General features: G+C 32.6%; 1 protein-coding gene across 5 annotated transcripts; it reads left to right on the top strand.

Annotated features, from left to right (window-relative positions):
- Positions 1-273: 273 nt before the first annotated feature.
- LOC105330769 (uncharacterized) lies at positions 274-21,664 on the top strand. 5 transcript variants are annotated; one of them, XM_034479301.2, is made up of 4 exons: positions 276-430; positions 7,949-8,074; positions 14,116-14,142; positions 14,576-21,664. In XM_034479301.2, exon 4 carries the CDS (start codon positions 14,600-14,602, stop codon positions 15,668-15,670), a length of 1,071 nt encoding a protein of 356 aa, XP_034335192.1. In that variant the 5' UTR covers positions 276-430; positions 7,949-8,074; positions 14,116-14,142; positions 14,576-14,599; the 3' UTR covers positions 15,671-21,664. The 5 variants fall into 5 exon arrangements, with proteins under 5 accessions (XP_011430972.1, XP_034335192.1, XP_065926800.1 ...); XM_066070726.1 differs by lacking the exon at positions 276-430 and adding an exon at positions 5,303-5,444; XM_066070727.1 differs by lacking the exon at positions 276-430 and adding an exon at positions 7,565-7,693.
- Positions 21,665-22,931: the final 1,267 nt, after the last annotated feature.

A 22,931-nucleotide genomic window follows, 5' to 3' on the forward strand; every position in this document is an offset into this window, starting at 1 on the left:
CTCTGTTCTTACATATTTTTAAAAGTTAATGTTAACTGGTTTTTTTCTTGTTTTTGTTGTTGTGGTTGTTTTTTGTGGGGTTTTTTTCCCTCTAACATTGAATGGTTGTGTTTTACTATATGCATGTCCACTGTCAGGACGATCTCAACAGTATGAATCGGGCTCGAGGTGTAGGAACAACCACAATGAACCACGATCATAAAATGATGATTATTTATTATACAACTAGTATTTTAATGTTAAATCCGAGTTCATGTTTTATTATTTTGCACGAATTTAGTTTATAACAAGAATACCATACACATACTTTTTACAGTGTACATGTTTCGTCAATTCTACTGTGTATTGGTGTTTACTGAAATTAGCACCACCCGTGTCCAAAGTGCGAATGAATTAAAGATTTCATTAAGAATTGACTGCGATGTAAATGGTAAGAAAGCTTTATATTTAATAATTACATGAATTATAAGAAAAAATGTTTTTATTGATAAATGTTGAAAAATAGTAGATGAAGGCTCGTGTGTTTAACCAAGCCCTACGATCTTATTTTACTCGTCTTTGTTCAAAAATGATTTTGATCATGGTACATGTATATGTATACAGACCCGGTTAATTGCAAAGTCACGGACAATAATGAAAGAGGCTGAAAATGTCGACTCCGTTTCTTTATTTTGAGTTTTACAACGCAGATTTTAAATGTCAGGTTCTTGGTATCTTTGCTTTTCCGACGACCACCAAGCCCCAACACCCACCCACATGCACCCTACACAGTGGGTTTTGTAGCCAAAAATCGTGGGTTATCAGCTGGTTATTGAACATGTTGGGGGAGATGTTTAGCATTTACGATTTCAAACGACGCAGTTTTAAGTTCAAATATCTTCACGAAATGTCATTCAAAGTACTTTTATTGCATGTCTTTCATTCATTCATTCATTTGTTTGAGAGGCATAGCAAGCTGTATTAAGGTGAGAATTCAGAGTGTATTGAATTATGATTATGTTATTTTCCTCTGAAAATGAAATTGGAATATGAATATCTTAAGGCAAAGGAAAAAGTCTAGCTTTCATGTTCAGAGATTAATTTGCCAAAAAAAACCACCTAAAAACCCCACTGTGACTGTATTTCTTGTATTTTCTTTATTTAAACTGTGCGTAATATGTAGATTGAATTTTTATAAAATATTTCAGCTTGTGTATAAAAATCTTAGATACAGTTTAGTTTATCTTTGCATATTGTTGATTTTGCTTCTTTCACAAATGCTTGTATATTGAAAGATCACTTGCTTGCTCGTTATTGTTTGCCCATTTATTGCTGTTAACCAAAGCCTCCATGCTTTAATCATTTCTAGCTTACAGTTAAGTATCATTAACATCACTCAAACAACTGAAAACTTTTTTGCTAAATTCAAAGGAAGGTGGGAAATAGAAATCCAAGATTAACAATTTTAATTAGTTTATCTCCTTACACCCCTATGTGACAGATACAAGTAGCTTGTAGAAAAGATTTTATTTGAACACAAAACTTTCCATCCATGTGTTCTTATATCACTCAATTTAACAGGGAAGATTTTAACATTTTATTTAAGGAATAAATTAATTTCTACCTACAACATGTATGACATAACTTAATGCCTTAACAACTGCAAATTGTTTTTTTTTCTCTCAAAAGGTGGCATTAAGGGTAAAGAGTTTTTTTTTTTTTTAAATGTAAACTGTCTTTAATTTATGGTATACTCATATCACATAGGTAGATTTTAAATCCAACTGAATTCTTAGAATTTAAATTTTTTAATTCATGTAGTAAGTTTAGAAAATAAGATGTATTACTATGAAAAAATTACATTAATTTGTACCAACTTTATATGTAATGTTAAGTGGATTAATATACTAGTATCTTGCACAGGCGTCATAAAGTGATGTAAGCAAGTTATGTTATACAATAAAGACAAATCTTTTTAATATAAGCAATTAGATAATGTGTTACAACAAAAATTTAATTATTAACAAATGAACATTTGATAATTTTCTTAATTAGGTTGTGTGGACAGGGGATTTTTACGTGGGTAACCCAGTAGTAGCTATATTATCAGACAGACAATGATAACTGTATTCAAACTTCGTCATCTCAAACTAGATGGGACTGTTTAAAAACTTTTAGATATCCGAGTATTCAAAATACTGAAGGTAAAATACTTTGAAAATAAGTGGTTGGGACTTACAAATCACTTTGACATAAATATCCATTGTTTTCGATATATCAGAGTTCAAGAAATCAAAGTTCAACTGTAGATAATTGTGGTATGATTCCTGTCACAGTTTTGCTTAGTACCACACCATACCATTAATTCACTTTACTGTATAACAGCTGTTACAAGCAGCTCAGAGTTAATCTACATGTATAGTAGTTGAGGTTTCAAATTTGTTGAGAAAAAAATAATTAGTGTTGTAAAAGTTTATGGCATTTTCATTTAATAGTAAAAAAGAGATAATATTTTGTCTGCTTTCTCTCCTATTCATCAAGTGTTTTCTTCTCCAGACAAATTATCTTTTTTAAAATGTATGATATAAAAATATGTCTGTGAAAGTGTTTTATGTACTAGCCTTCACATCGTAAAAAATTGTCTATAAAAGAATTATTTAGATCTGACTTTAATTTTAGGGTTAGATATTAATTATTCACATGTAGGTCCTTTAACTATAACCATTTAGTTATGAATTTTTTATCCAAACTGATTGTTGTCCATTATCTCCTTTTTCTTGCATCCTTGATTTCTAACAGTGTGTCAAGTTCATTATTTATGTACAACAATTCTTCTGTAGTGTAACCTACTGTGGAATCATTAATTTTCGTGGGGGCGAATATTCGTTGATTGCTTAAATTTAACAGGTTCGTGGGGACGTAGTTTCGTGTATTCTCTTAAACCTATAAAAAAAATATGACTTTATTACCCTAATTTATTAATTCGTGGAGGATGTTAATTCGTGGATGAGAGGTACCCACGAATTCCACGAAAATTGAGCCACCACGAAATCTAATGATTCAACAGTATTTAAAATCATAGACTTGAACCCTCTTCCCTCCCCTACCTACCCCCCCCCCCCCATAAAAAAGAGAGGAAACACAGCCTTCTCTTCTTTCTCTCCTTTCTGACCTTCCTGCTTCCTGCATTGAAAAGCAAGTTTTGTCAATACTTTACTTAATAATGTTGACTTTTACAATTGAAATTTATTGGTACAATTTTTCAGATATTCTCTCTCTCTCTCTCTCTCTCTCTCTCTCTCTCTCTCTCTCTCTCTCTCTCTGAAATAGTCACAACAGTCATCTAAACCAGTGTATCCATTAAATGGAGTGGAGATCAGTGACCTATCAATTCTCGTTTTGTAAATAAATCCAATCAAATATTAAAAGAAAGAAATCTTTACCTGCTCTAGATTTATTTTGTGTGTAAGTGTTTGAGAGATTAATGTTTAATTAATCTCATATGGAGCACAAATAAAAGCGGCCCTTTGATAAATAAATCTCATTGGGACAATTGATTAGGAATTATTTGTGATGGATTAATATTTTGCACCTTTGATTTTATTTTCTTGTCTATGATCATTATTATTAAAAAAAATCATAAATGCATGCTGTTTGAAACTGTTCATTGCGTATAGAATAAATATATTAAGTTCAGAATATTTCATTTTTTTGGGGTAAATATCCAAATTTTGCAAATGTAACATGTCTTTATTTTTAATCATTTCATATTGATATCTTAACTTTACAGATAATATAGGTACATGTGTATATATATGTATCGCACCAGAACCCTGCAAGAAAAAAATCAATAAGTGAAAATTGATTTACATATGACTTGTAATTAAGAGGACTCAATGATTGTGGCAATTTTTAGACTGTATTGGTCTCCTTTTGAAGAATTGTATATCATAATTAAAGAAAATAATACCCAAATTTAAAAGGTAAAATATATGGATTTTTTCTTTACTAAATAATAGTTTATAGGTAAACAAATCATATCTTATCTTTAGGTAGAGCTGATGGTGAATTTTTGATCATCAAGCCTCCTTAACCAGCAAATGATACAGATATTTTCAGATTGATCAGCTGAGCATGTTAACCTCTCATCTTTCATTTAATAATACATGTACCTTGCATGGCATTTTGACCATGTTTAAATAAGTAACACAGTCATGAAAAATAGAAGGGGGGGGGGGGGGGGGTCAGTAACATCTTTTGTGCATCAAATCCAAACTATGTGAGTGTAATTTGATTAGAACATGATTTTGTAAATAATTTTAAGCAATGGGATTTGGCACAAGTTCTAAAAACTTTTCCTCCTCTCCCAAAGAGAGTGTGTGCAGACATATTTATGAATTCTGAGCACCATGAATATTATTATACTCCTCCGGTATGTCTAATGAATAAAGATATACATGCAAGAATAATTTTAATACCTGTAAATTTCTTATTCCCTCTCACCCTCCCATTCCCCCTTCCCCCTCCCCCAAGTAATAACCTCCCCCATCTCCCCCTAAACAAATGTTGGTTATAAATGATGCAAGGTACAAGTGTCAACAAACATTGAAATTGAATTTCAAAAGAAAAAAAGGAATAATAATATTTAATAAAAGTTCTTTTTATTGGGAGATGAGGAGAAGAAAAATATGACAGAAATAGAAGGCCTTCTTTTGTCTCTAAAACATTTTATTTCTAAAGAAACAAGATGTCTGCATGCAAATATCATGATGCCGACTTGATTTGTATTCTCCCCAAACAATACAGAAATGCCTTTGGACAGACAGATTTGCCAGGAGCCCTTTACATCATCATCCTACATGCAGTATATTTGTAGAAAGTCTGCGTTAAATTCAAAATAATAAAAAGAGAAAAGCCACGAGGAGGATGTATAGGCAAGTTATTTCTGGAATCTGTTGTCGCCTAGACTATTTTCAACACCTGTCGTCTGCAGAAAGTGACACATTGCACCCCACAGTCATTTATCTTGTCCTATTAATTTACTAAAGTAAGTATAATGGCCCTCGTGAACCACCAGACAACTACCGTAAAGTTGTTTTCGACAACGGGGGCTGTGCCGTAATAGTTTTAAAAAAAAGAAATAAAAAAAAGGAATATTGGCCTACAAATTGCTTGAAAATTGTGCAGCCATTCTCACACAATCTCTCTCTCTCTCCCTCTCTTTGCATTTTTCCATCACTTGATGTTACCAGTACATATATATCTATATGGAGGCTGGTGAGGAATGTGAATTTTTGTTTCTCAATGGAATTGTATTAATGAATTTACCGTGGCTTTTCATTAGTGGCAATGGGATTTTGAGGCTCCTGAATTGACAGTAAACATGGTGATGTACACTCATGTCTACGAGCGCAAACTCTGAGAAGGAAATGGGTAATAGATTTCCCAGACAACACTAATTTGGGGTGAATATTTTATTGAAATCTTTACTACGACTTAGTCATGAAATATTCAGACCTCCAAATCGCACTCTTATATAATTATGCATTGTTTATGTTGCAGCTCTTTGAGAGTGAATATAATTATAATTGCCTTTATAAATGAATATCAGAAAAACTATGTATATTACAGGCTTTCTCCATCACTTAGTTTATTATTATGATTACCAAGAAGCATTATTCATAAGTCTGTATGCATGTGTAAGGGGAAGGGGTTTAGGTTGCACTAAAAGAACATGGAAGAAGAACTGACTTTGTTATAGATTAGTATTGACATTGCATTACAGCATTTCTGTCAAATTCATTGAATATTCTTTGATATTCAATCAGAATTCATGAAATTACCCAGGAATGGTTACATCATACTCAGTAACAATGAAACAAAAAAATTGCAGATAGGCTGGATTTTCAGTTCGCATGAAAAATTACTTTGTTATGTACATTGTAAGTTATATCCTTTCTTTTTTTTTGCCCAGTATATCTTTCATTCATACTTAAAAAATGCATTTTTTGAGTATTTTGTTTCCATTGACAGTACAAGATGTAAATTTTCAGGAGCACTTTTACACAAGATGATTAATTAATTAGATTTTTGATTGGCTCTGTTGCTAGACAAAGTGACATCGAATTTTTCAGAGCAGATCAAATGAAAGATCTGATTTTAATCAGATTGACATTGCTGGCATTGGAAATTGAAATTTTACAGTTGAATTTGGATGACATTAGATATGGAATTTGGGATAAAGGTTAAGGTGGCTCACTACTCCATGAAATATTTTCTCAAATCAGCAAAAAATTACTTGATTATGATAGATTTCATTATGGATAAGAAGTATTCAAATCTAATAGGAAAAAAAATGTGCAAATTTGGATGAAAAATTACATTTTCATTTAATTCAGTTAACATGAACAAAAACTCCTGGCGGATTGAACTCAATTGATCTGCAGTTCAGAAGCCTGATACTTTAACCACTGAGCTATGACGATATACAACCCAATCGTACAACCCAATCGTACGATATAAACAATTTAACAAAACATTTAAATCGCCATCTTGTGATGTAGTGTCTTAAAAAGTATAAGTGTAGATGTACATGTAGTGAGGTACCTTAATTCGATCCATTGGCTGTGGAATTTGAGGTTAAGCGTGATGATAATTGGTATAGAATTCTAGGATAACTGGTGACATCTGACATGAATATTTAGAATCTGTGTCAGTCTTCATTCTCTACAATGTACTAAATTAAGCATTTATCATATTCTAGCTCTTTTCGTCTGCCAATTGAATTAGATGTTAATTATTATCATAGAGATATTTATAACAAAAGCAGGTTGAAACTTTGATCAGATTGGGTTAATATATAATTAACCAGAGAAAAATTACCCTAAAATTTGAATGGGCATTTATTCATCATCAGAATGTTGCAGGAAGAAAAAACAGAACATTTTTTATAAACCTTCCTGAAAAAATGTGTTCTTTATAGATTTAAACTAGATTGAATTTTAAAGGTAAAACTTGTAGATTTTTTAGGTACTGAATTGTTAATGTATGGCTAGACAATTCTAATTGGATTTGATAGGTATAGTACCAGTAATTTGTTGATTCCCCTGCTTAATATTTAAAAACATACAGTCAAACTTCGTTATCTTGAACTTGATCAGATTGTTTAAAAACTTTGAGATATCTGAGTATTGGGACTTACAAATCACTTCAACATATCCATTGTATTCGAGATATCAGTGTTCGAGATATTGAAGTTCAACTGTATATACATGCACATGTATTTTTAATCAAGTTTCATTTTTGTTCAAATTTTTAAAAAAATACCAGATAATTTTTTTCGGGGGGGGGGGGGGGGGGGGGTTGATTTAATTAAAGAAGGGAGCTCAAGGGGTGTATAAGGATGAATTGAGTTCCTGTAATATAGGAAAAATTTGATCATAGCAATGTAGCATGTTGAAAAACACACACAGAGAAAAAGCTCATTGAAAGCACAAAACGGTAGTAGCTCATCCAGACAAATTGGAGATGATTTTCATGCGTGTCCTACAATTGTATTAGCTCATTTCCACAGCAGACGCTGTTTAGCAGTTGGAAGCAGTTGCACAGACTTTCACTGTCGACTGGAGAGATTATTGGATTTTTATACAGGAAGGTGTTGCCCCGCTATCAGATAAAACAATTGTTCTGTAGACGCTACCATCTTTTTGTTCGGGTATTTATTAAAAGGTTTTTATCAGTTTCGAGTGCAATCTAGGTCTGCATCAAGCTTTCTTTTTATCTTCTCTTCGTCCTATTCCATCTCTGTATCAATCATGCTCTTTGCTCCAACCTTTTTAAGTGCTTCATCAAGAAGGATATGTCCCCGCCTCTCGTGTTTTTACCGTAATTGTGGGTTTCTAGGCCACCTAATTTAATTAAAGTTGAGTTTTACATGAAGTATTTTCCATGTTTAAATGTTTCCTTCCAGATTTGTCTTGTATCTATTTTGGAGTGATCCTTGAACATTAAAGACAGGGCCGACTGAAAATAATGCTCTTGAACGGGCATTTGTGTCTCAATTTGGATTATGGTTTTGGCCTATTCTTTTATAATTGTAAGTAAATCTAAATTTATAAATATTACAGTGAAATTGAACATGCATTTTTGAAATAACACCATCATATCCTAAAATATGATAATTAATAAATTTAAAGAATAACTTTGGGATTGGGAAATTTCACTTTTAATTTCATATGTGATTTATGATTTGTGAGAATTTGAAATGATCAATGGTAAAGACTAAAAAACAGTCTGAAATTACTGTCATGTTCAAAATTGGGGTACTAAAATTGATAATTTTCACATTGTTTATTCATTATGTAGTCTATTTGTTCAGTGATAAGCTTTTGTTTAAATATTAATTATCATCCTGTTCTGTGGGTTTTATCGCAAGTATATTTGTTAGAAGCGTTGTATCTTTAATTGAATCATGATTGAATCTGCACATATTTCAGTTAATAATGATTAAAGCACTCTGGAAAACTTTTGAATAATTGATAAGTTAATGCATATTTGCATTCATATTGTGTACCTTAAATGATCTTGGGTAAGGTAAAGTTAATGGGCGATTGGTAAATTTATGGGTCTATTATATTTATAAGTTTTGTCTTCATGAATTTGACACCTGAATTCATACAGAAAGGCAATATGTTAAAACTGTTATTTCTAAAAGTTTATAATCATTACAAGGCAATCCATGTAAATTGACTTGGACGTTAACAAGTCTGTGTATTTGTGGACAGAAGCGTGTCTGTTATACAATTATTGTCCAAAGTCAAGGCTTTCTATCATGAAACGAAGGATATTGGAACCACCGATTGTCATTGGTCACATGTGTTTCATGGGAGACGCTTTGGCTCTTGGTTGCTTAACTTCCATAATTGTTGTCGAACGCTTGTCCCAGGGGCTTGTTAGACCCACTTTCATTCTCCTGGCCATGGACTAAAACTAATTTGTTGAAATGGGATTTGAGTATCTAATGCTGCTACTTCACTAAGCACAGGCCAACAGAAATCAAATTTTGAGTAGAGGTTAGATGTACCAGCGTTATAGTATTATATTTTGAGTAAGTTGTGTCTGAAAGATTGCATGTAGCAATTTAGAGTTTGGATCAAATTCCTATTGGCAGCAAGCTTTTTCTATCCATAAAGACATTTATGAATTTGTTTCAATATAGTGCTTACAAATTTAAAGTCAACAGTTTATGTACCTTAACAGCAATTTGTCATTACAGTCAAGCTTCATTATCTCGAACTAGATGGGACTGTTTAAAAACTTTGAGATATGCAAGTATTCGAGATATCGAGGGTAAATTACTTAAAAAATAAGTGGTTATTACTTACAAATCACGTCGACGTTTCACAACAAGCTTGGATTGTAATTAGCATTTTACCAAGCTCATTCATAATTTTGTGTTTCTCTAATTTAAAGAAATAAGGTCTTTAAATTTTATACTTAGAAAACCCAAATTTAGGAAAACATTTTGATTTTCCTATATTCAAATTTGAAAAATAATTTTTTTGAAGATCTACAACAATACAGTTTATCACATTTTTAAATAATATATAGTGTACTGTGCAATCGTCATTGTTCGTGGGGGACCAATGTTCGTGGCTTTTGTGTATTTCCTGAAATTTCTTGATTTGCGTATGTTTTTAAAATGAGATACGTTGTACTAGTTTTCATTGGTTAGTCAGCTTGCCGTAGTTGTAATAAACTTGTCAAGAAACTAGGCAAGAGAATGAATTTATTCAACATCCATTGTGTTGGATCAGATAATTATTTGTCCTAACAATGAAGTTTTCACAGCAACCTTAATTGTAAGATGATCCCATATTACGCGTATCAATATACATGTACCCATACTGCTTTGATTAGACACAGAGTTGCTAATGGAAGAGCAAATTGATTTTGGAATAATCAAAGTAGGAAATAGATAAAAAGAGATGTACAATAAAGGACATGTTATCAACAGGGGTTAGATATTGACCAATGAAACATGGTTCTAGACAGTTTCTTCTGCAAGCCAATCTTTTATTCAATCTATGCACCAGATGCTGTTTTTGTTATTAAAAAAATCCGGTTATTATAGACCTTGTTTAAGAATACAATAGAAATGGTTGGGACTCCCTAATCACATATTTATTATGAAATATCATACAGTTAATGGTGATTTTTGCAAAACTTCACTACACTGCAGGGCAGCAATTCTCATCAGATTCTGTCCTTTTTTACAAAATTGAGAAAACAATTGGATGTTTAAGGTATCACACCGATAATTGTTTTCACTATATAGCACTATAGAGGGAAAAAAATCTTAAAAATTAGTTTGTATTTCTCATGACAAAATATTCAGAGGAAATGTTATTTGTTACCTATCTCATCAGCTAACACCATAAAAAGGGCAAGCGATACGGCATTTTCTCAAAATATCTAGCTCCAAACAGGTCTACCCTCAAAACCACGTGTTTTCTGTTTGTATACAAACAGACTGTACACTCCCCAGGAAGCTGCTGCATGTGCCCTGAAAGAAGTAGTCCCTGTGAAAAAAGATCAACACCTAACAAAATACATGAAATATCCTTCTCAGTGGTACAAATAATTTTAAAACTGAGTAAAGGAAAATGTAAAAATGCTGTCAAGGAAAAAAATAATTCTGAAGTATATATGGAACTACAATTGAAAATGTATAAATGCAGTCAAGGAAAAAAATAATTCTGAAGTCGATTACCGGTGTGATACCTCTAAGTTCATTTTGATTGGTCGATTACCGGTTTGATACCTCTAAGTTCATTTTGATTGGTCTATTACAGGTGTGATACCTCTATATTCATTTTGATTGGTCGATTACCGATGTGATACCTCTAAGTTCATTTTGATTGGTCGATTACCGGTTTGATACCTCTAAGCTCATTTTGATTGGTCGATTACCGGTGTGATACCTCTAAATTCATTTTGATTGGTCGATTACCGGTGTGACACCTCTAAGTTCATTTTGATTGGTCGATTACCGGTGTGATACCTCTAAGTTCATTTTGATTGGTCAATACCTTGAAAAGGACTGGATAGTCATGGCCATTTTATTTGACTATATATATAGATCTCCTTAAGTAGGAGAGCTTTGTATAAGATAGAGAAAATTGCTCCGATTTTAAAGCTAAAAAGTACGAATTTAAAAAAAAAAAAAAAATGATAAATAATTACGAAAAAATCATCTCTGAAAGTTTAAGGAAGATCTGATGGTTAAATTGTGACCACCCAGCCTCCGTAAGTAAATTAAAACTTACGCCTACTGTTGATAGTGATATCCCTTTTGGGCCAGAGGCCACTCTCTATCCTGTGCTAATTGCAACTGTTTTAGTTACATGATGCCCTGACATTCCTATCCAGTTCGACAGCTAGATTAAACAGATTTGACAAATTAAAATTTTCACCACCATGCAGGTAGAAGTTAAAAATAAAACCAAACTGGAAATGATGATATTGAAATAGGGCTTCTTTTTTTTTTTAAACTTCAAAACGATAATTTCTCTAAAACTTAATGTGTTCAGGTGATGTTATATGAATATACATATATACAGATTTAACTTTGGACAGCATAAGAACACACTTTATTATCCCCTCGCACAACTTGTTGCGAGGGGGATATAGCATCGCTGCTGTGCGTGTGTGTGTATGTATGTATGTATGTATGTATATATGTGTGTCCATTTCAGCCTTTTTAGCAAAATTTAGAGAAAGTAAACAACTTGATAATTTGTTGGATGTAAGCCCTGTAAAGGTAAAAAGCAAACATTTTTGAGAAATGGGGAGTTTAAAGGATGTCCAACGTGAAAAACTGAAGCAAGCAGGAGATTAAGTTCACCCTAATTTAATCGAAATAAGCAGCCGTCTGAGCCGAATTTCGGTCTGTATTTAACAAATTACTTAATAGAGAAGAACAGGTTCATAATTCAGAAGAGACTTTGACAAATATCATCAACGCGATTAACAGGGAATTCATTTCATGTTAATCACTGAAGATATGTTACTCTTTTTAAAATATGGGGTTAAAGTTACGACATATGTTAACTTGAATTTTCTCATATAGCAGACTATAAATTGACAGATCTTAGATACGTTTCCTTTTCAAAATGAAACTTAAATTTGCCTACACTAATTTTCTACATGCATAATGTATGTCACCATCTTCGCTAGCCAAGGGTTTTCGGTCCACTTTGCTCCCCATAGAGAAAAATTATGGGGAGCAAAGTGGACCGAAAACCCTTGGCTAGCGAAGATGGTATGTCACTGGATAAAGAAAATTTATTAAACTACATTACTAAAGTTTAACACGTTTGTGGTGTGTTTTTCCTAGTAATGGGAGCAATTGTTCAACCTCGTAAATGCATCCATCCCCCATGGATACGCACAGAGCGTGCATGGGGATAGGAATAAACGAAATATTTTAATTCAAATGGTTTTTAGCAAGTTAAATATTTGGTCTCTTCAATTACATGTTTTTTCTAAATAATGCATTTCCCCGCACAATATTTTCATTTTGGGAGTGGATGCTCCGCTTTGCGGTGCCCTTGTTGCAATTGGCATTGTACAATTATATAAATGGATTGACTTCATCCACATGACAATAAACTGTATTAAAAAATATCTTGCTGTTCTGACACTAAAATCTCACACAAAAACACAATTATTCCCTTAGCGGAATCATCTAAAGTGTCAAAAAGATTTTAAAAAATAATTTTTTACTTCTTTTTGTTACCAAACATACCGGTAGTTGCATCTTGTGATAAATTCTCTTTGAATATTGAATTTCCCTTCATTGTATGGGTAGCCTATCCTGGGGCAATCAAAATGCAAGATTGAAATGAATTAGTATTTTAAATGTCAAATGACAAAGTTACAAACCCTAAAACTTCTAAGACCATAGAATGCCCCCCCCCCCCCCCCCCCAAGATGGCAGCTGTTAAGGGACATGATTTTTTTGAAAGCATTTAGCAGTATTCAACTAAGATCCCAACTTGGTTACCTATTGGTCTTTTTAGCTCACCTGAGCCAAAGGCTTCAGTGATTTTTTTCTGGCCAAAATTTGTCTTTTGTCAGTCATTGTTGTCATTTATATTTTCTTCCCCAAAGCAGCCAGACCAATTTCAATCGAACTTGGCATAGGAATTATTTCGGGAAGGGGATTCAAGTTTGTTCAAATAAAGGGTCACACCTTCTATAAAGGGGAGATAATTTTGAATTGTTGAAATTTTAATGGAATTTTTCAAGAATATTCTCAAAAACCATTTATTAGCCTGAAATGCTAAAACCTGTGTGGAGGTATCCTCAGGGTGAATTCAAGTTTGTTCAGATCATGATCCCTGGCGGTAAGGTGGGGCCACAACATGGGTGAATTTTTACATAAGAATAAATGGAGAAACTTTTTAAAAATCTTCTAACAAACATTTTAGGTCAGAAAAGCTGTTACTTGTGTTGAAGCATCTTCAAGTAGTGTAGTCAAGTTTGTAAAACCATGATCACTGGGTGTTGGGTAGGGACTCAATGGAAAGGGTTGAATTTTTAAAATAGGAATAAATAGAGAAAAATCTTATTCTCAAAAATGGAAACAACAAATGGAGCTTAATGTTTAATTTAAGACTATGTTTGGAAAAAAAATTGAAAATCTTTAAAAATCAAAATATTCTCTGCTAAGTTGTCTAGATATTTTGTATTTGATACCCTTACATGGTATGAAGCCTTTATTGGCTATTGTTGCTCAGGTGAGCGATGTGGCCCCTGTTATAAACATGGTTTGTTTCTTCAGCTTGCAAAGCCCCTTGCTGTTTATCTTCAGTTTGTAACATTTCCATCTAGAAACTGTCACAGAACAAAGGTTTATATCTCTTTAGGTTGATTGTTACACAAATAAAGCAGACAAATAAGTGAAGAACTAGGTTTAAAGATGATGTTAGACAAGCATGATTGGTTTATATATATGTTAGTTGGGATCATTCCTCGTGTTGATAGGTGTCTGTGATATTTGATGTTTTTTTTTTTTTTTTACAATATTTACATACAGGTTTGGTTTCTAATATTATTATCTTTGCATTGCAGATGAAAATGAGAAAGCATAATATCTGGGTGAGTAATGGTTTTGCAGGAATTATTTCTTACCAAATTTAGTGAAATACAGACAATGTGTGCAGACTGAATTTAATAATGAATTACTAGTTGAAAGATGCTGTAACTGATTTGGAAATGTTTAAGTTGAGGGATTTTTTGCAAATTTAATGACAAATATTTTTGAAAATGATCACATCGCAAACAGTTTTCAAACATGCTTCTGGCACAATGTAAGAAAAATGTGTAATGATTTAATTTTTAAAGTTCCAGAGAATATACCCAACTTAACTCAGACTTTTCATGACAAGAAAATTATTTGGGGGGATTGATATTTGATTTTAAAGGGGGAGGGTTATTATAACTCTGTATACATATTTATACATCATAATATATGAAAATTCATTTTACCTATTAAAACAACTTTTGAGTGTTTTGATTTTGATTGTTGCAGATTATGCCATAAATCTTTCAAAACATGGGATGCATTTTCACAAAGCCTGAAAGAAATGGCAGAAACCGCAGGATATTCAGAGTGTACAACGTGGACGAGCACGGAGAAGAATTGAACAATGGGAAAATTGAGGTGACAGAATCGGACCTAATTCTGTATCACCGTCAGAAGGAGATTCGATGGCCGCTACGTTGCCTGAGGCGCTACGGATGGGAGGAGGAACTGTTTTCATTTGAAAGTGGCCGCCGATGCGCCACAGGACCTGGAATTTTCGCTTTCAAATGTCAGAGAGCAGAAGTGTTGTTCAACACAGTGCAGGAGTCTATTCGAAGGGCGGGACAAAGTGATCCACCTGCCAATCCTTTGGGAGATACTCATAGCAATAGCCGCCCCCCATCCATGATTGAAATCCCCGATTTCCAAAACAGGGATGATAACCAAAGAAACGGAATGGAAAGAAACGGAAATCCACACGTCCCCCCGAACACTGAGAATTATGTGAACCAATCGACTGTCGATATTAGAAATCAGTATGAGAACACCATGCCCCCTGCTAATGCTACTCAGAGTATCTTTGATATCCTACACATGGACATCCCCCCACAGAGTCGGGATCAGCCCAATATCAACTACACGGACCTAGTGTTCACGTCAAGTGATGACAGCTTGTGTAATAATGAGAATGGTGGTCTGGAGCCCGAAGACGGATCTCCGGCTAATACGGAGGATGTCTTCTTAGAAGACAACGTGCAGAACTATGTGAATGTTGAGCCGGACAAGCAACCCCCCAGACCCCCTCCCCCGCTCATGACCAGGCGAGACACGAACAACGGACTGAGTAACTACAGCAATCAGTCCGTGTCGACCATGGATCCGCAGGGGTGTCTGTACATAACCGTAGACACGGGGTCAGTCTCCACACAGGCTGTCCCAGCCCCACCCGCTCCGGTCAGAGAGCAGCCACCCACGTACGCTGTGATAGACATCGCGAAGTCGGAGGCTCTGCAGAACACTCAGAGGGACCGTGTCAGCAGTCGTTATGAGGATAATGACAATGGCAGTCGCAAAACGCGGCACAACAGCACCTTCAACTAATCCCCCCTCACCCCTTCAAGAAAGAGATTAATGTGTGGATTTGTTAATATGTACATGCTACCAAAGGGTAATAATTGTGTTAGTCTTCTAGTGATATTAACCATTTTATAAGGCCATCTAAGAAAAACAGTTGTTTTCATCAGTTTGTACATGTATTGCTTAGTTAATACATATGTGTATGTACATGTACTTCGATCAGTGGGTTTTTTACCCAGATTTCTCCATGCCTATAAAAAAAGAAGGTTGTTAATTTTGTGATTGAATTGCAAGATGGTAAGATTTAATGTTCATATTGACATGATGTTGTCTTTCAAACAAAGGTGTTGAGTTGTATCTGTTTTTTTATGCTTTATGTGGATATTTTTTCTTCCCAATTATCCTCCCCATACATGTGTTTAAAAATGAATTCAGTATTTTTGTACATTGTGCATATTGTTATGAGTATGAATTTTTATAGCATTAATTTTATAATCCATTATATTTATCAATTAATTGTTCTTAAGGTTGTCCATGTCTTCATTTACTGACTTTTCTTTCAACTGTCTTTCTGTGCATCCAAAATGAATAAATTGTGTATTTCTTGTTCCAACTTAAAAAATGATTATAGTCGATAGTTAGGGAAAACATTTTATCTCATTTTAAACTTTTCATTATTGAGTAAATTTTGAATTAAATCTGAACGTAGCATCTCAAATACACTGGGCAAGACTTTATTTTTTCAAACTGATGTCATACAAAGTTCTGTTAATGCAGAAAAGATCAATTTTGGGTTATTTAAGAATACTGGGTAATTAAATTCAAAATGATAACTTTGGGGGAAATATTTTGATAAAAATATTAAAAGTGGTTGCACTTAATTAAGTTTCGTTTTAAGAACCAGAATGACACAACTTTCATTGGACTAATTAGCCAATTTCTTGTGAATAATATCTACTGGTGGCTTTTCTTTCATCTTGAAGCATTAGAACAAAGGATTTTTAGGAATAATTTACATAAATTGGTGCAATTTTTTTTTTATTTTGTATTTTAAAAGTGTATTGTTTTTCCTGTGGAGTAATACATGATAATTATTTCAAAAAAAAAAAAGGTTTGAAAAATTTAAAAATTGTATTTTAAATACATGTATATGCAGAAAAACAAACAAATGAAATGATTTCAAAATGTGAACAGCATTTTTTTTTATCAAAACTGTGAGTATGTTAAAACTCTCAGGAAAGTATATAATGTGAACAGATTATTGTTGAATGTGTGTAGATAAATGTGTAGAAGTTTCACATAGAACCTTTTAACTTATTGCCAAACACATGTGAACTATATGAGCATTATTCTTTATGTGAATATATATTATCCTTTGATAATCCTACAAAACATTAGTGCCTTTCCAATAAGAACTACACTGGAAAAAAAAAAAAACAAGCTACAAGTTCACATTTTTTTTTTAAGTAATTTTTTTTTACTTTTTACTATGCTGCGTAATTTGTGATGATGCCCTTTTATCACTTGTTAATTCTGCAAAATGTAACTCTTGATTTCTTTCAATGTTATTATTTTATTTCTTCATTTTTAGCTTTACTTTCTACCCTTTTTTTTTTTAAATTCATTTAAATTCATTTAATGTCATCTCACATATCATCTAGCGTATCAATATTGTATGTTATCTTGGTCCATTTTTGTATTGGAAGCACATCAGACTTTTCATGACTTCATGTATTATTTATTTGAGGTTTTTTTTTTTATCTCTCATAATGTTTGAAAGTCAATAAGATTATCAAAATTATCATTTACTTCCGATAATAGACATTGCATTGCCTGTGCACATACTGAGAAATATGTTTCTGTGTATATTGTAGGTAGAGTAGCATGTTTCATAAATTGATTCATGTAATAAGAAGACAAATTACTGAACTTCATTAAATGTACCAGAGAAATATTTGAACTCAGTGGGAGACAGGTGTTTGGCAGATAAAGTATATAAAACAAACTCACTAACCCCCCCCCCCCCCCCCCCCCCCCAAAAAAAATTAATTCCTTAATTCCAATGTTAAGAGGTAAAATACCGATACTTAATGTTTGAAAATGTTGAAATGAAACTATATGATGGTGATTTAATATTTTATTGAAATGCTAACTTCAGACACCACTGCAGGTCTTTCTACGTAAACCTACATGCTTCATAAGTTATTTATGAAAGATTTTGCACAAGTGTTGCCATGCAGCTATGACCTTTTTAAAATCTGATACGACTATAAATATTTACGGTGTTTATTTGATCATGGAAATTCCACCTTCTTCGATATTTTATTTCCCTTTATTTCTACTCAATACTCCCACCTTTCTCTAAAATCAATAATCAAATTTATAATTTAGCAAAATATTGAATATAATTAAAGAATGCATTTTAAAATCAGCCTAAGAGTCCAAAGTTTGACAACTTAATTTAGCAATTTACCAGTAGTAAACTGGTCACAGTGACTAATTTTACAATACTCATGAATTTGACTATAAACTTTTTTTTGTAAGTAAACAAAAATAAAATGGGTTTTATTTAAAAATAAAAAAAAAAATCCAAAAAATTTTGAATGATAAACTTTTTTGGTCCCTCTGTAGGAATTTTAAAGAGAATACATATCCAAAATGACATTTCCCCTCCCACAACCTTAGTACCTGGATAGTAACTAAGTCTGTTAAACCATATTTCTTCTTCATTTTTGAGTGCACATGAAGGTACATTATGATCCATGCTTTGACTGTTAAGCAGAGAGAGAGGGAGGATTTCAGTTTTCTAGTCAATGTCAGAAAAAAATACTTTGTCTTTTTTTTCTTTTATTTTACATGTGCATATATAAAAACATCTGAAGCAATAATATGGATATTATTTGTTGTAAGGTATATCCTTTAATTATACATGTATGTGACATTTTCAGTCAAAGGTAGAAATTATTAATCATCTTATCGCATTGATCTATGCTTATAAAATTTTCTATTTGATACATGCAAGCATTTCATTATCCATGATATTCATTTGACATTTTTTTTTACAAGGGGAGGGTTTTTTGTACACTTATAACAAAAGTCTTCTTGTTCAGTTTGTTCAAAAAGTGTTTTCATGTTTTCATAAAATGCTATATAATGTCGTTAAAAAAAAACAACCCAAGTAATAAAGACTTCAGACTTTCCACTAGCATCTTAACGCATCAATGATAGAAGAGAATTTCAGATAATATATAATAAAGGACCGGGGAATATTTTATTTTGCCTAGCATGATTGATAAATTAGGTTGTGTTTTTAAAAAAAATCATTGATAATTGAGGGAAAGTGCATTGAAATATATTTTCCTGACATCTTTGCATTCCAGTAGTAGGACAAATAGAGTCATGGAATGAATATTTAAACATTTTGAGAGGGGAGGAGGATTTTTTGGCACTTATTTAGAGTAAGATTGGGGATAATGACTGGGTCAGCGAAACCACTGTTAAGTACCATTAGATAGCGGATTTTCTGTATGAATAAGCCTGAATTTGGCATTGATTATCTCTGATGCAGTTATTGCTGGATTCCTTCCAGTGATTGCAAAGGCTAGCTGGCTTTTATATTCTTCCTTCTTTGGCTGTACTCTTGTTTTTGACACAGAAATGCAGAATCAGTTTGGGCTTATTGTCAAAAGAAATATTTGTTGGATGAAGCATAGAGAGAGAGAGAGAGAGAGAGAGAGAGAGAGATGAGGAAATATGTCAGTTACAAGTCTTAATGCATATTGTCAGATGTTGCACATTTCAAAAAGAAAAAATAATGGTGATAATGCTTTAATTCTGGGAGATATTGATTATTTGTTTTCCCTGTAGAAAAAAAGAAGGAGACAGTGTTATTAATTTGGCTTATTGATTCTGTTGCCGCAGTTTTAAGATGGCCGGGATGCCGCCCGTGTCTTTAAGGATATGTGTCTTTAATGTCTTGGAAAGGTATTGGTTTACAAATAGGGAAGTGAATTTTATGACTACGGAGATGGAAAATATAATTATTTTAAAGATTTAGCTTGCTTGTTTCAAAACAAACTAAAGAAGTACATAAATACTCATAGCTATTTGATGAAACAAATTGTATAAGGGGGGAGGGGGAGGGGGCTGGGGTATTCAATCATAAGCAAGATATACATTCTGAACAGATCTCAGTTACATATATATTTTTTTTCTGGGAATTTTATCCTCTGACACATACATTTCTTTTTCATCAAAATTCATTCCGCAGATCTTTTTTATCAACTATTTCTGATCAGATTTTTAACATTTTACGTTGATTTATGTTTTTAGCATAAAAGTGAAATAGATATCAGTGGAACTATCTTAGTCTTAAGAGCAGAGTATAGTTTATTAAATAGAGTAGAGTTGAATCTGACAATGGGGCATTCCATTTAGATATAGAACAAAACACAGAACATTGCAGTAGTAAGTCAGATATTTATGATATTACAGAAACATAATCCAAGTGAGTATGTTTAGAATACTCAAATGGTCAAGATGTCATTTGCATAATTATGTAATTTGCATAATTATGTATCGATCATTTTCATCTATAATTGCTGAATTTTCCAAACTGCTTAGATGTAGAACTAAAAACAAAACAAGAATCCAGATTGGTCAAATGTATGTAGATAAAATTGGAGAAGGATTTTGTAAATAAATTTAATAAGATGGTAAATAAGTTCTTTTTTTTTGTGAGGCAAAATATAATATTGTTCTCATATAGGGCTTAAAATTAACTCAATATCTCTTGAAATGGAATATTAAAACACCTGTGCAAAAAAATCCCAAAATTTATTTTGTTGTTAAAATTAGATGCTTTGAAGAGCTATATATTTAATAATTAAAACCTTTTGAATGCTTGTTTTGTTTTCACACTTGAAGCAATCTGATTTGTAACTTCCTATAGATAAGTGGTGTAAAAAAAACCATTGAAATATAAACAAATTAAGGTACCTCACTACACCTTGAAATAGTTTCTCAAATCAGCAGAAATTTACTTGATTATGATAGAAAGAATGATGGATAAGAATTATATATATCAAAGAGGCGAGAAAATGTACAATTTTAGATAAAAAATGATATTTTCAAAAATGTCATTCAGTAAACATGAACAAAAGCCCCAGGTGGATTCGAACTCATTACCTGCGGTTCACAAGCCTGATACTTTAACCACTGAGCTATGACGATATACATCTGAATCGATTGATACAAACAGTTTACCAAAACATTTAAATTGCCATCTTGTGACGTAGTGTCTTAAAAAGTATAAGTCTCGGTGTAGTGAAGTACCTTAAAAGAATCATTGGTTTGCATCCTTTGAATAATTCTTTTTTTTCAATTTTTTAATACTCTGTTTCTGTAAGGAATTGTTTATTTGTTTCAGTTTGATCTAAAAAAAAAATCTACTTTATTTTAATGCATGTATTCTCACTGAAGGATTAGAATGCAGAACTTTTGGAATGACTTGCGTCGATTATTTCCAAACTGATTAAATACTTGTATAATTATATATCTTTAAATTTTAATGCATTCTCTCATCAATGCAATAGAGGCCATTTTTTAGATTGTGTCGGTTTATAGTTGTAAGTGATGGAAGCTGAAAAGAAGAATTAGCTGAAGAGGCCTACAGTTTGTTGTGTGTTATCGACATTTTATTTTATATATCATGCTTGTCTATATTATATTACCTGTTTTAATGTTAATTTTGAATCACTAAATGGCTGGTTGTCCTTTCTGTTACATATATATATTTTTTGTACATGTACATTGCTATATATCCATACTGAATGTTTGATGTACAAAAAATAACTGATAGATTCAGTGTTTATCAGTGTTTGATGCTGATTTTTACATTTGTGTTCACATTATGTGCAATTTCGTGTTTTGTTTCACACTAATATGGTTTTCTGGTCATGTGATTCAGTGATTTGACCATTGTGTTGACCTTGTCAAAATAAATATACATGTACTATTTGTTTGTAATTGGTTGTGTTCATGCGCAGATCTAGAAGAGGGGCATTGGAAGGTCTGTTTATTTACTCACGTGTGCAGACCAAAGCAGTTTTTTAGCTCACCCGAACTGAAGGTTCAAGTGAGCTTTTCTGATCACCTGTTGTCTGTGGTCCATCCATCTGTCTGGTCGTCCGTCTGTCTGTAAACTTTTCACTTTTTTTACTTCTTCTCGAGAACCACTGGGCCAAATTTAACCAAACTTAGTACAAAGCATTCTTATGGTAAGGGGATTCTAAATTATTAAAATAAAGGACAAATTCCTTTTCAAAAGGGAGATAATTGCAAAACAGTGAAAATAGGGTGCATGTCTTTAAAAAAGTGAAGATTATAGATTGTTAAAATTGTGATCCCTGAACCAATACTGGGGCCCCAAGAAGGGTTCAAAATTTCACATAGAAATATATAGGGAAAATATTTAAAATTCTTTTTTTAATAACCACGATGCTACAATTTGTGAGATTACTATGCAAGCATTCTCAAATAATGTAGATTATATATGGGTAAATTTGAGACCCCCGGACCAATACTGGGGCCCCAAGAGGGGTTCAAAGTTTAACATAGAAATAATGAGGGAAAATGTTAAAAAATCTTCTCAAGAACTTCAATGCTCCAATTTGTGAAATTGCTTTGCAAGCATCCTCAAATAATGTAGAATCTAAATTGTTACAAATGTGACCCTCGAACCAATACTGGGGTCCCATGAGGGGTTCAAATTTTAACAGAGAAATATATTGGGGAACTTTTAAATAAACTCCTTCTCAAGAACTACTATGCTACAATTTGTGAAATTACAATGCAAGCAGCCTAAGATCATGTAGATTCTTCATGCTTAAATTGTAATCTCTTGACTAATACAGGGGTCCCAAGAGGTGTTTAAAGTTTAAAATAGAAATATATCGGTAAGATGTTTTAAAAAACTTGTATAAGATTATACTAGGAACTGTTCAGATGAGCGATGTGGTTCATGGGCCTCTTGTTAGTGGATGGGGTACTGATCAAACTTGTATATATAAGGTACTACATATACTTGGGTGTAAACGTTAAGGAGACTGGATGGTCAACAAAATAACCATCAGAACTACCTAGTGGATTTTTTATATCATTTTTTATATCATTTGTTAATCTATAGAGTATTACCAGTATAAAAATTCTGTAAATTTTGAGTATTTCCCTACATCTATATGCAGTGCTTTTTTTATAAAGGAGATTTATAAAGTCTAAAAATGGC

The sequence above is a fragment of the Magallana gigas genome, chromosome 9, assembly GCF_963853765.1.
Source record: "Magallana gigas chromosome 9, xbMagGiga1.1, whole genome shotgun sequence".
Taxonomy (NCBI): Eukaryota; Metazoa; Mollusca; class Bivalvia; order Ostreida; family Ostreidae; genus Magallana; species Magallana gigas.